This window comes from Ruditapes philippinarum, unplaced genomic scaffold (assembly GCF_026571515.1).
Source record: "Ruditapes philippinarum isolate M1 unplaced genomic scaffold, ASM2657151v2 ctg644_1_1_1_1, whole genome shotgun sequence".
NCBI lineage: Eukaryota > Metazoa > Mollusca > Bivalvia > Venerida > Veneridae > Ruditapes > Ruditapes philippinarum.
In genome coordinates, this window is record NW_026859959.1 from 18,836 (window position 1) to 34,956 (window position 16,121).

Genomic DNA, 16,121 nt, shown 5'->3' on the forward strand with positions numbered 1-16,121 from the left:
TTTTCCTTGACAAAACCACATCCAAAGAAGTATTTCAAGTAATGGCATCAAATCCACTCAACAAATCTTATAATATAATAAGAGGCTGTGCAACAACACTTCATAATTATACTTGTTTGTTTATATGTCAGATCTAAATAAAATATCAACTAGACATGTGAAGAAGTGCATAACAATTATATACACACTGATTTAAAAAAACATGTATAAGAATTTAAAAAGTGCATGGTTTTACAATACAATATATCATAGTCTTTGACACCTTGACCATTAAAATTACAAACCTGTCACAATTATAGAGACAAACCAGCCTGCACATGCTGAATCTGAGTAATGATTTTGCCCAGTTTTCAATTTAGAAGACAGTTCATTCAAAGGCTATGGGATTTCAAATTCACAATTCAAATTTTCGAGCTGCCAACAGCGTCTGATCAGACTGCAAACAGTGCATTGATGTGAAGGCTGGCCCGGGGCTCTACACTCGTGGCAAAGGCTTCAATCACAATGATTAGAGCAGGAACATAGTTTAGACATGGAACATGGTTGACTCACTGACAATATTAAATACCACTTCCTGAATATTAATTAACCTAATTAGGAATCTACATTATAAATTCTCCATAAGATAAACATTTACTTATACGTCATAACATAGATTTATATATTATTAATTTATACTGTATGCTGAGCTCAACACTATTATTGATTCATAATTATTACATAGATTACTTTATTGATTCATGATATGAAATATTACTCAAAACAACATACAGGAACAACCAATCTAGTGTTGTGACATTCTTTCCATGCTGCTATGATTGTCTTATAGCAGCTAAGTTAACCTACTATATTTATGTAATGGATTTGCCCTGCATCAAACTTGGGACAGTTCATTCAAAATTAAAGGGATTTCAATATCAAAATACAAAAACTGAGCTATCGACAGTATTACTATTATTTCTTTGTTCGTTTTGTTAGATTTTTAAGACACATTGACAATGTCATAAGCAGGGTTTTCATTATTAACAGAATGGCGATCCATAATCATCAGTTGAAACGCTGAAACGCTGAAATCACTTATATTTACAGCCTACTTGTTTAAAATATCCCCCTTGACCAAATAGGTTGTTTTGGTTGGAACAGTCTATTACCTCACCCTGCATATGTGATTTTCAAGCTTTATACTGCTAGAGAAAGATCTCAGGTGGGACTTTTTGTATTATTTCAGGCACAAGCAGATACCGAGTAGAACCACTGACCTTTCATTAGCTAGCTGGATACCTTCCACAAAGAGAATCCAAAGGCCCCAAGGGGGATTCAAACCTGCTGATAACCGTGATGGACAAGTGATTTGAAGTCAGCTGCCTTAACCACTTTGCCACAGAAAGCCAATGTTGATTCAGCACTGATGTGTGGGGTTGGTCTGACTCATAACTGGTATCAAAGGCTGCTCATTTCGGGCTCCTGCAGTTTCGGGGTTGTGATATTAAAGGTAGTCTTTATAATGTCTGAGTGATGATGGTGGCAGACATTGAATCATCTGCACTAGTTACTGTCATGGTAAACCAACTATTTCTGCTGTCCCAGTTATACAAAGGGATCTCAGCATCTGACAATATTAGTGTGTCTCGTGGTTAGACTAAGCATAAAATTGTAGGCTAGCTTTCCTTTTATAAATAGATGTGGCATCAGCAACCTTAAGTGTTTTTTATATGTTCATCTATTTTTTTACAACTTTTTATGAAAGAAATTTCTTTAAAATGTTCAGTAACATTTATTTTCATGTCAAAAACCACAAATCTTTTTTTCTCTATGTTTATTTCTATTTTAAATATATACATAATAACAGGAACATATAGATTATCAAAGCATCTAATACTTTCAAATTAATACAATAATTGTTTAATCACGACCTATATACACCCTGAAAACATGTGACCTCAAAATTGATCATATATTCAATGTGATATCCAATTCCCTTCCTTTCTCACTACCACATGACTTATTCAATATTGTAATCTGCATGGGACAAAAAGTCAGTCAAGAATTTCTCTTCCTCAAATTGTTTTTAAAATTCCTTATTTAATATGGAATAAAGTGAAGAGCCAACTCATTGAAGTGAGAAACCCAAACATAGAATTTTCTTAAGGGCGGGGGGATGGTGGGGGGGGATGAATATTTTTGTCCTTAAATGAAAAAGTGAGAATTTCTGATTGTCCAAACATGCTGTTTCTCTTTATGAAATTATTGAATCATTCAACTAATGGGTTTCGTATAAGGGTTTATTGTCAAAATTATAATTACTGATATTAGACTTTGACTGATAGGGTCAAGAAAGGGTAAAGTCATAATTATTGAATCATTCAACTAATGGGTTTCGTTATAAGGGTTTTATTGTCAAAATATAAATTAACGCCCTAAATAAATCACGGATGTGCAAATTCTGATCTTGGTTTGCACTAGTCACATAAGGAGTAGAATCTGTTGACGCTTAACAGGCTATGTGTTAAACATATCATGAGGCAATCTTTCACACAGTTAACTTTGTTTAGATCTAATATGTCGCCACCACACCATTGGTCCAACTCACCACCCACCTTTAAAAAGTAATTTTAATACCATAACAAGTCTTCCTACCTCTTCATCATACTGATCATCACTACTGCTATCAGAGCTTTCATCTCTATCAGATCCATCATTGTCATCCCTACATGTATATGAGTCCTTGCTCTGCAGCCTACTTTGCACTAACCTTAACTCAGCCAAGTCAACATGTATCCATGGTATTTGAGACTTAGGCAAAGCTACAACAACCCTTGACTGTGCCATTATGACAATTATCTCCGGTATAATCCCAAAACAACCAATATGTCTCTTTTTCAACCTTATTTTTATTAACACAACAATTTTTTTTTGTCTATGTTACAATATATTTACTTTCTATAATTTCCTTTATTTATGTGAGAATAGAAAAACATAATACAAAAATTCCTTCAAAGATAACACAAAGTGCAAATTTCCCAAAACTTTCTGAGAAAAAATAAACCACAATCCAAGATGACTTTACCAAACTAACATCAAGAAAATAAACATCTGATTATCGGAACATCTTTATATAGACCTGCCTCCAGTGTTATATTAAATCAATAAAGCACAGCTGTGTCAAAAAAGTAATTTATCTCTGCATATTATAAAATCAAATAATCTTTAAATTACTAATCTCAACATCACTTCAATATGCCTCCACCCATTTCTTTTTTAATATTTTTTTCCCAGAAATGTATTAAAAGTTTTATCACAACAACAACACTGAACCTTGTCACCCGTCCTTCCTCTACACCAAAAATAACTGACAATTTAAGATGAACACGATTATTAACGATTTACCCTAATTGGAGCACTAACTGACCACAATTACTAGATACATCTCATTTCAAATTCAAACCATGTAATCACCTAGCTGATTATATTCAACAAAGTCACTTTATACACTGACCACAAACTCAGAGGAAGACTTTAAGAAAACAAAATAATTCAACCCTGATAACTTATAATTAACACTGTCTGCATGTAAATTCAGATAGTAACATCCTTATGCTGTTAATAACGGGGGAAAAATATTGTTCATAAAATTACGAAGATGTGTGCCCCCTTATATAGCCATCTTAAAACACATTTTGTTAAGTACTCAGGCTGTAAGAAAAGCTTGGGAAAGAGATGGGAAAGGAAGTAAGACACTTCAAACAATTGCATATAGCGTAACCTCTAATATTTATCAAAATAATCCTCAATATACAATATGTCTGCCTATATTCATGTCATACACAATTATTTCTTTTGTTGAGTTTAAACAATATCCCAGTCAACTACCTAATAAACTTTCCTGAATTCGTAATTAGAACCAACTCTTTATTTCCAAAAATAACTACCAGAACAATTTAACAGTTACACAATTGTTACAACTAATAAGTTTTGGCCCAAATTGACTGCCAGAAATAATAAACAGTTTTCGGCTAAAATGACTCTCAGAACTCAATACCAGTTTTTTCCTAATTAACTGCAAGAACTGGCAGTCAAAAACAGTTTTTCCCAAATTGACCACCAGAGCTCAAAACCAGTTTCTCCACAACTTACTGTCACAACTAACCTGAGTTTTTACACAACTGACTATGACACAAATGATAGCCAGACCTAACCATTAGTTTCAACAGTGTGGGCTCATCCTGGTCTGCACTGGCCACACAGGTAAAAACAGTTTCGAGGCAGGCTTAGAGTTCAAATCCCCTTTATCAGCGACAAACAAATTTCATAAACAATTTAAAGACCCTGTATGTTATACTTAAGGTTGTAACAACACTGAAATTTTATATATGTATATAATTATGCTTTTAAAACAATTTTCAAACATCGAAGAATATGTAAAATATGTACTGCAAATATTTGTCCACATTATAATGTAATCATTAAGATATATGCATTCATTTCTTATTGAAAAATTTGACTTAGACTTATAAGAAAATAATTTCTAATAACCTCCCTTAATTTACATGAGATGTAAATTCGGTAATATCTTTACAAATAATGCTTTTTGGAACTTACAATATTGATAAATCTTCATTTGAGCATTATATTCATGATAAAAAACAATTAAAAAATTGAGTTACAGGATATTTAAGAGAACATTAATTTCCGTGTAAGGGGCAGAAGAGCCAACTCAAGTCAATAGCTCTTCTTCATTTTACTCGGTAATCTCACTGAATCTCAATGAGATTTAATCTTATAATTTTGACAATTTTAAGAAAAAGGGTCTTTTTCACAGAAGTGGTAAGCTGTTTTCAAAAAGGAAAGGGGAAGCATATATTAAACTCAATTTATTTATCTTACCCTTCAAGTTATATGATTTTTTTCCGCGAGAACATAACTGTATGACAGCATTCAACTTTAAGTTGATTTCCTTTTACGTTGATTTCCTTTGTTATCAAAAGGAATTAAACCCTTATTTTAAATTACTATCTCATTTTCGTGGATATACTTGTGCATATCTATCAATTGTTATAAAACCGTTTACAAAAACTTACAACAACAATTAATTTTGAAGAGCTTTAAAGAACTTGACCTCTTGTTCAAATCAAATTCATTGTCTAGTTAAGTAATCGTAATTTTCTAATGAAGACTCACTGACATTGGTCCTAATAAAACTTCCTTGCTCATCATGCTAATAGTACCATGTCTATATATATCCTGGTCCATCTATACATCCGTAAATTAGCCTAGTTTGCTTTCATTACAAACATTTACCTTAGTCTATACATTTATCTATGGTGGCTGATTTACGCAATGCCATATTGAAGGCTTTTTTGTGCCCCTGAAATGTGGAATTGTGATAACAACTTTGTCATATCTTTGTAGTTCTTAATGCCATATTTTTCCATTCTGATTATTCTATAGTCCTTAGTCCCTGTGATATTTTTCTTGTTTCCCTTACTGAAGAAAGCTCTATCTGGATGTTGATATCTGAAAGCGCTTAAAGTGACAGTATGCCCATCTCATGGTACATAGTGAGTGAACAGGACTGGTGAGAGTCAAAATAAATTTTCATTTTGCCATAATTTCTTTGGATTTAATATATTACTTCAAATAAACAATAAATAGCGACCTGATCCAAATGAAATTTCTGTAAATATCATTTAGAATTTTTAGAATTTAAAGAGTGGGGCAGTCTTTTTATATTTTAGCTAGATTTTAAATTTTATCCTAAACATTTTCCAATATAAACAGTTGGTACAACATCAATTAAACAGTCAATCTTTTGAAATATCAAGTCAATTCAGCTCAATTTGACTATGAAAATATGACCATAATGTCACTTTAAGATAGTGCAATTTTCCAGTGTCTACAGTGTGTGCCCAAAGAAGCGTACTTTTCTGCCTTCACCAAGTGGATTTCTAGGCCAGAAAAATTTGATTCTGCTAAAGGTGAATACTTAAAACGATTAAAATAAAAAAGGATATGACTGCACTTCATAACCTGGTTGAAGAATCACATTTCTAAATTTAAATGAACACTCCTCGTAATACATGAATGGTCTTTGAAAGCATGTAGAAAAACCTGAAAATCATCATTTTGAGCTCCCTATTTTAATTATTTAAATGTATATAATCAAGTAGATTTTTGTCAACAATGACCGCTTTCCTATAACTGGCCTTAGCACACAGGTCCTACTGTATCTTGAACAACACTTCTTAAATGTCAGACTAATAATTCAAGAGAGGCAACTCATACATAGAATAGTTTGAAAGAAACTTGTTTTTCTCCCTTTGTAAAGATAGGAACATGCAAACTCAAAAATAAAACAGACGTTGAACAGTAATACACATTAGACTTTCTGTGACTGATATTATCCAACCTGGGATGTTATTATTTACTTTTTTCCACCAAAATGCTTAAATTGGAATATTTCCAGCAATCTGTAAAGATACAGGCCTATGATCTTGAAATACTCTAAAATGCAATAAATTTGCATGTAGGATTCCAATGGGAGTATTTAATTCCCCCTACTTACATGAAAGTACAAGCTATGCCCCTTCCTTTCATATTTACTAGAGACTTGATTGGTTTTTTATGTCATATACAGATATGTTTCTTTTTATAAAAACAATTTTATAGGTTATTTCTATTTTAAGGTTATTTCTTAACATTAGTTAGTGAACAATAGTGAAAACCAATTTTAATCATGCCCCATTTTTATCACAGTAAGTTAACCATATCTAAATATAGAACCAGGAATATATGATTTTTAAATTTCATATATACAAAGACTCCATTAACAGTATCACTCCACAGTTATCATATTACAATTCTCCACCACTTAACTCTGATACACCATGTATAATTAATCAGCTTTCATTCAACTTCAAATTTCTTAATGTGCCTTCAATCTCAAGTCTAATGACATTGTTCTCGTAAATGGTGTGAAATTACCCCTCCCACTTTGCTGATTACAATGTACAATGAATTACCTCCCCTGGGGCTCCTTACCTATGTTATTACCCCAAGGTTTTCTGATTTTCAGTGACAATATAAAGGCTGGTTTAATTAAACAAATTACCCATAACATTAAAGAGAAAAGACTACAATGTTCTGTTAGCCACCCTCTACCTACTTACTTCCCCCTGTCACAGTATACATGTACATGCTGACATAGTGCTTTAATTATTACTGAAGAGAATTGATATACTTGTCAATTTACATTATAATTAAAGTAACACAAGTAACTGTAAGTAATGCTGAAATTGCAAAAGAAAGGGAAAGACTCACCATGCATAGTCATATATAAACCACAACAGATTATCTGATATCACAGTAAACTGCTACTGACCAGCTACTGACCAGTCACTCAGACAGTCGTCATATACACAAACTACACATGTACAATTGACGAGTCACTTGTAACAAAATTTATAAACTTACTTCCTTCCATTTCAAGTCACAAGTATATAAAATGAAAATGTTCCTACAGTAAACTTTGAGTCATTGTATCAAACACAACTGTCCATGATGGTGATATGGTTTTAAAATTACCACCTGTGTTATGTATAAACACATACATTTTCCTTGGAATTTATTCTTAAAATCTACCACCAAATTAATATGACTGTATAAATTTTGTAAAAAATATATTTGAATTAAATTACAAGTTATTTGCTATAATTGTGCTATAATTGTGTTTGTTCAAACTAAAGTTTTCTGTAGATGTTTAGTTAGAAACAGACCAATATCTGACACCATTTATTATACTTTTCCGACACAAATGGAGGAACGACTTGACCGAACTTGTTCCTGAATCATGCAACATTTTACCATTTTACACCGTTTCCCAAGAAAAAAAGAAGTTCCTCGTATAGACATTTAAGACTTGACCATAGAATATTTCCTGGTCAGAAACTGCTTATACAAGATCCAATATACCAGAAGAGCACTGTTTTAATAATGATACAAACCGGCAGTTGCCATTGGCTATGAACAATATCTCGAGACTGTCTGTAATAATAGCTCCGCCCATATGTATCGTGGGCTCGATACCACTGCAAAAACATATATAGTTTGTATAATTTAATGTAATTCTGTCAAGATTACTAACTCAAGAGGTACACAACCCTTATAACAATAACAAATTCTTTCCTTGCATTGTTCTATCAAATGATTTTACAGAATAAATAGGAATATAATTTTTTTCTTCAAATGGATAAAGAACATCTATAATTATATTACTGAAAGACAAAACATTTCAAATATTTTTTCTTATCAAAATCAATAACTAAGTATAAATCCACTATCTCTGATAAGAGTTTTTAAGACATTATCCACTTTGACATTTTAAATTAATATTTTTCATATTCACTACAGAAAATAAATTATTTTGATAAAGGAATAGTAGTATTAAAATACCTTTTACAAGTATTAGAATTTCAAAAACTATATCATATTGGCTATATTGGCTAAGATTTGAGTTATTCATAAACATTTTAGTAGAGACACTGTGTTTTACATATAAATATCATACCTATACTATTATAGAGCACAGTTGTACCTTCTATGCTCTGGTAAAAATCAAAGATTAATTTGAATAAATCAATATAAATCAATATAAATATATATGATTATGATTCATGTAATTATTCTCCCAATCTGAATACCGCAGTAAAATCAGGAAGTGTTGCAGATAAATAAATCATCAGTAAATCTTATTCAAACTATCTGATTACATACATTTTTTATTTCACATGTACAATGTAATCATATACATGTATGATTTATTTAATAATTCATCAACATCTTTGCTTTTATTATATAACTTATATGAAAACGTATCTTAACTGAATCATTTTGTATCTAAATTGATGATAAAAACGCTCATAGAATAGAAACAGGACTGTTTCAATGATATAACTAGAAACATTGTAGTATATAAACAAGATAGAATGTAATAATAACTTGGTAGAAATGACACAGAATAGAGTAAAACAACAACAGAATAATAACATGATAAATATAAACATGATAAAATAGTGATATATGAACTAGTTAATTTGATGAAACAGAATAACAGAAACAGAACATCTTTAATAAATACAGGATAAAAACATGATAGAGTAGTTTTAAAACAAGACAGAAACGAAAACATAAAATATTTTGAAAAACTTCAGAACACCATTCCATAATATCCAAATAGTGTACAGGAACTCCACTGAGATTTGTGTACTTTCTGACGAGGGCTTGGACGTGCAAAACCTCAATCCATTTTCCCAGATTGATTATTTCCACTGTGAAAAACAACCAGAAAATTTGAACAGTGTTTATAAATGCTTTTCTAAGAAAAGCATAAGAATATGATTTTGAATTTAGTTCTTCGTATATCTCATTATTATCTTTTGTATATCTTTCTGGTTTAAATGCCTTAATCATTCCATGTTAGAAATTTGAATCTAATGTATTTATGTTTTTGGACCTCAATTAAGTTCCTTTAATACAATGATACTTAAGATATAAGATAATTATAATAATTATTATAGTGAAATATATCCAAGTTATTAAATATCTTCATCCATTATTGCATCAGAAGAATATTAAAGTGCCATGGCAATAAATAATGAACCAAAATAAAAAAAAAACAACAACATTGTTTTTATCAATGGCATAAAGAAAAGACTCTTTTTTATTGGGAATATAATTAAAAGCTATGAAGCAAAGCAATCTGTGCAATTTTATACTTTAATAATATAAGGGTGACAGAGTAGTAACTTCCACACCAATTTTCCAAAATCTAATAACTAAGCTCTGTTCCACATTTATTTACATTTTGCACTGTTCATTGCATTCATCCTTTGTGTTGCCCCTTTCATGTTTTACCAAAAATACTATGAATGAAACCTCAATGGAAACACGTTGTTCTTTTCATGAAATTCTTTACTAAATGTCAAACAAATAAATACATATCTGTAATTATTGCACTGTCCATAAACTACATATTTAACTTTTACCCAGAGTTCACTATGAAATACATAAATAACAAATTTTATTTTACACTGGAACATAGTTTTTATCACATGAAAGACAACTCTTCATTTTTTAATCATTTAAGCTTTTTTGTTATTACCTCCCTTAGCTTATTTAGAGAGTAACACTTTCATAATGAGAACTATATATGAGGATGTCACATGAAATAACCCTATAAGCTTACTTCAAAAGATGTATCAATATCTCTGTAACCATGGAAATCCCATGAAACCATTGTTTCAACAACAATTTATCATATAAAAGTAAATTAAGTGTATCTAACACAGATGAATTTGAAACATGTTCTATAAAATTGTGAAGACCTCCTAAGCTGTCAGTTAGAGACATATATCAAGGCAAAAGTGTTCACTGTACATGAGATGCTTGCATGCTATTGTAACTTCTACATTATAGAGCTACATGTAGACCTTACACACAAACCTCTTGTTTAGTATCATTATTTATAAACACATCTTCCCCTGTGTCTTTCACATTGTATGTCCAACCATCGGGAACTTCCGATTGTATAACAATATGAGGTTTGCCGTAGTCAAGAGAGCGACTTTTCCGGTTACCTCGGTTATTAGCATACGAAGTTAAAATCACTTCTTCATACTCGCCAGATGATCTACTTCTCTGTTTACAAAATTAACAATGACAATAATGCGAGGAAGAAAGATCATTTTTTATGTCATGATCTGACACCGAGATGGATTGAAATTTGTTTACGTTAAGGGCATTATTTGCTAACTATTTAAAATATTTTTTAAGTTAAAGATGCGTAAAAGTAATAACTAGAAAAACAAATGTATGTTCATAGGACATTTATGCACTCACATCATTTCCTGTCAATTACATAATGTACATATATGTACTTGTGTGAATATTCTGTAAAAATAAATACACAATACATGTATGTATAATAATAGTATTATAACTAATATGTTTCACAAACCTATGACTAATGAAACTTTTTTTCTATTAGACAAGTATGCCATACAACATTGTGAACTAGTCTCAATTACCCCAAAATCAATATTAAGGTTATCTTCTAATTGTGACCAGCCTCTGAATCAAACCTTAGGCCGAGACTGGCAATCAAAGTGTTATATATACAAGTTACTGGTTAGACAAGCTGTCCATATTGCAAGGAAGATATTCGAAAAAGCTAAGTCTTTCTTTTAAACCTGTCTTCAACATATGAAATACAATTTACTCAAAGCCTTAACAGCTGTACCAAGCAAAACTGTTTATACAACAATGCTGTTGTTCACAAATCAAAATGGTACATGAACTTTTACCTTTTTATGAAGTTCTTCATGGTACTGTCCTCGTGGAGGTTTCCACTGCTTTTCTTGACTGTATTTATTCACATAAAATAGCCGATTACTGGCTGGATCCCGGTACACATCCCAGGTGTCTAAGAGTGTCTTCTGGAACTCACTATGCTCAATATCCGGGGTGTTGGGTTCTGATATTTCCAAGCTTTGTAGATTTGCATAGTCACTCTCAACTTCAGGAGTCTAAGAGAAAATAAATTTAGAATTTAGCATGCCTTAAATATTAAATATAAACAGACAAGTCAACCAATACTTGTAGCTAGTATGTAAATTTAATGTTGTCAACTTGTTATTAGTATTTTCTGCTCACTTGTATGTATTAATAACAATTCTTATATCATTGTCTATACATGAAAATAATTATTAAGTAATAAGAGTACAATTGTTTTACTTTTATTTATCTATATACTCTTACAGAGATTCTGTATAATGTCTTCAATGAGATAAGTCAGAGACCTTAAAATCTATCATATACAATTATTGTAGGACAATGAGGTCAATATCCCAGTCTATGGCCCAGGCCCTGGCCAATGTGTATTGTGATATATTCAGCAAAGCCAAAGTGAATATCACATTTGTCAGGTCCCGAGACTTGGATATTCACTGAAATCTTCAGGCATATTGATCTGAGCCCTAAATAAATTAACCGACAAAATGTCAGAAGTTGGCTTGCCGTTTTTGGCATTACAATGTATCCCTTTCAAAGAATGCAAAAGATTGTAATATTTTAGACAGAAAGAACAATATCTGAATACATGTGTAATTTACAAGTTTGCTTTATGTAATATTTATGTAAAATTGTTTTTGATTGGTTGTCTAGTAGTCTCTATAACCTGTTGATAAACAATTGGTTTCTAATGATAGACAGTTAAATTTATCACCATGCTTAAGCCTTTATGACATGTGTTTGTTTAAGTCAATATTACCAACAGTCATGGTCAATATCAATGAAAAGCAACATGGGGAAATTGTTAGTCATATAATTATACTTCATACTGCAGCTACTCTATATACATGTACATAAACACAGATCATGTTCTTTTAAACACTGTTGTGTATTCCCTCTTTCAAAACTAATTGATAAACAAATTAGACAACAATATTAATTTATCCTCATTGAAGGATGTGCAGGCAAACTAAACTCTCGCAATCAAAGTCAAGTTGAATTTTCACTCCCTGCTATATTTTAATATATTGATATCAAAATCTATCATATTAAATGGATATTTTCAATTTTATTCAAAGCAAGGCAGATCTTTTAAACAGATTTAACATGATAAGGGTTAAATAACAATACAATTAATAGAAATTACAGTGTACTAAATACTTCAAAGATTACTGTATGTCATTTAATGTATATTTCAAGGACTGGATCAAATCAAAGTTGCCATGTCAAAACTTTGGGGGGTTATGACAGAAGTCTTGTGTATAATTGCCAAAACGTAAGCTATTTGAACCTACATTGCAGGGGGAAGTATTCCTGACTTAACTTGATTAAGAAAAACAAAGGAAATTTTATATATATACAGGGTTCTCTATTTGCGTCCAGCTGTAATAAACATGCGTACCGGGACGCCGAAATAAGCGTCCCCGAGAACCCTGAATATATTTTTGGGTCATCAAAACTTCACACTGTAACCTTTACTCTAAAATTTCATGTTATTTAAATTAATTTGCTCTATTTTAAATTTGAGACTTACTTATGTTAAAGATTTTGACATCAAAAAATTGAGATGTTTTACAGACAAAAATGTACAGGTTAGAACTAAGGTTTTTTATGTGAAATAAAATTCATATTTACATATAAAATATTATATTTCATATAATTCACAGTATATCACTCACACTGTGACTGATGTACATGCAGCTTTGTGGAACATTTTTTCAGTGCACATTTTCAGTTGTAGAATTCCGTTAATTTGTAAATTAACATGAAAATAATTGTTGCAATTTGATCTTTTGGCATATTTCTTGATTCAAATATTATAACCTCATTAAAATAGTCATCAGCTTTACCACAACTATAACTTCAAGTTTAAATTATATACATTTTTTCATAGAGTTAAATTTGAAATTAATTTTTGTCCAATAGGATTGCAGTATTTCAAATGAATCGTAACACATTTACTTTGGTAAATCCGCAAACTGTAATCTATGATATCTAGTAAATCGACTTTTTATAAAAAAAATGAAATCACTAAGCTGGTTAAAATTTATTAGTACATATTTACAAAATTAAATTGGTCAGCGATTATTATATACTAATAAACTTTAACCTTATATACATAAATTGCTGTATTTTGTTATTAAGGAATAAAATGTATTTTATCATTAAGGAATAAAATGTATTTTATCATTAAGGAATGAAATAAAAGGATAATTTGCTTACTTTGAGTGAATATGCTACTTATACTACTTTTATACGAGAAAATATCCACATTTTCATTCGAACATGCTCCTGAAAACACTGCAATTTTCTCACTTCTCTATGTCATATCTATAGCATATTCACTAAAAACAAACAAATATTTTCTATAAAAGAATTATTGCTAGTTTTCACATGGTTATTTGTCAGTCATATAATAAACTTAGATACATGTATTTCAACTTTTTAGCCTACATTCATTTTTACAGGCCACATTTTTCAGTATTAAATATCCACTTTTTTTTACATACAATATACTATCATAAAACAACAATATCTTTTGATGATTATGTTACACATAGATTTAGCATTAAATAAGGCATAAAATGAAATCGAGCATGTATCGCTTTCTTGAAATACCCGGATTAATGTAAATTTTACAATATTTGAGAAATAAAGAACCCAATATAAGAATTTTTTTTTTAAAAAAGAAAGACAAGAATATAAAATTTTATGAAACCTGAACACTATCTAACTCGGCATGCATCACAAGGATTAACTTCCCTGACTGAATAATAATCTAACTCCCTATAAAGACAATACAAAATAGTCCTTCTTCAAGAAACACTCAATCCAACAATGAAATCGTGATTAAGAAATGACGTATATATATATATATGATATATTTGTACATACAGGCACCTACATTTTGTATTTTTAAGTGCTTAACTTTTGACCTTGATTATTACTAGTAAATTGCTCATGTAAGATTGTTTTACAACAAAGTATTGTTTTCCCCTATTCTTCTCTACAATTTTTTGCTGTTCTGATTGTTTTTTAAGCCGAGCTTAAACTGCCACTGCTCAATGCTATTGATGTTCTTATGTTGCTGACTAACGAATGTTACATTGTAAGGAAAGATTATGTTGCCGATAAACATTATGTTGCTAAAAAAGGAGATGTTGTTGACAAACCTTATGTGGCTGACAAAGATTAATTATGTTGCTGACAAAAATGATGTTGTTAACAGAGGTTATGTTGCTGACAAAGGAGATGTTGTTGAGAAACCTGATGTTGCTGACACAGGTTAATTATGTTGCTGTAAAAAATGATGTTGTTAACAGAGGTTATGTTGCTGACAAATGTGATGTTGTTACAAAAGGGATGTTGCTGACAAGTTGATGTTGTTGACAAAGGTGATGTAACTGGCAATGGTGATGTTGCTGACAAAGTTGATGTTGCTGACAAAGTTGATGTTGTTGAGAAAGGTGATGCTGCTGGCAATGGTAATGCTGCTGACAATGGTAATGTTGCTGACAAAGTTAATGTTGTTGAGAAAGGTAATGTTGCTGGCAATGGTGATATTGTTGACAAAAGTAACATTGCTGACATAAAGGAGATATTGCTGACAAAGGTAATTTTGTTGACAACATAGAGTCTGACCTGGCTACACTGACATTTATAGACAAATCATTACACAAAGCCCTCTGTGCACTCCATGAGCTATTAAAACATCCCTTATAATTTACAACTGTTCCAAATTGAAAGAAGGAGAAAATGGTAACTATATAATTTAAGGAAAAATTTAGCATGAAGCAAATTATGTTTTATAAGGACATATTTATTAATGTTAATGACATAATACTAAATCATTTTGGTCACACAATAAGTTATATGTTATCTGTATTTGGTGATAATGTGAATATACTGTAACATTTGTATTCTGTACTTTCATTTTCATATCTCTTGGTAATTAATTTCCCTTTAAACAAATATCACAAGTAGATACTGATAACAAAACTTGTATCTCCCTATTAATACAACTGTTATCACTACTGTTAAAAAGCTGTATTTACAACACTATGTAAAGTATGTTTTATACTGAACCACTTCATTCATGAAGTGTAAACTTACTCCCCTCAACATGTATATTATACTATCATACAGACTGATACTCAGTAGATATAACAATCAATGTTACAGCTTCCCCCATCAATACAAGTTTCCTCTTCCTTAGTTCAACAATAACTAACCCTTAACCTGCTGAATTTGAGTAATGGACTTGCCCTGATTTAAATTTGGAATAGTCAATTAAAATTTTAAGGGATATCAATACACAATGTAATCATAAAACAACACAAATTTATCAACCAATAGTATAGAGTCAAGTCAGAGTGCACCAATTTGCAAGTTTGCCTTGCTTTATACTGATGGGTAAAGGCTGATCACTTTTGATTTCCAGTGAATAAAACAAATATTGGTAATGACTTTTGTTATGACATTGGGTTTCAAATTGTTTGAATTTATAAGAAGCTGGGTCATTTTTTAAAGTTCTGACAATGAGTGTACGTACAGTGTAT

The 16,121-nt window shown here is 30.9% G+C and overlaps 1 protein-coding gene across 1 annotated transcript in view; it reads right to left on the bottom strand.

The window, feature by feature from the left end:
* LOC132758431 (rho GTPase-activating protein 12-like) overlaps positions 1-16,121 on the bottom strand; it is a gene marked incomplete at its 3' end in the record, with an annotated part of 37,102 nt that overhangs the window by 17,925 nt on the left and 3,056 nt on the right. Inside the window, 3 exon segments of the mRNA XM_060750105.1 lie at positions 8,001-8,084; positions 10,498-10,692; positions 11,358-11,579. Coding sequence (XP_060606088.1) covers positions 8,001-8,084; positions 10,498-10,692; positions 11,358-11,579 — 501 coding nt within the window.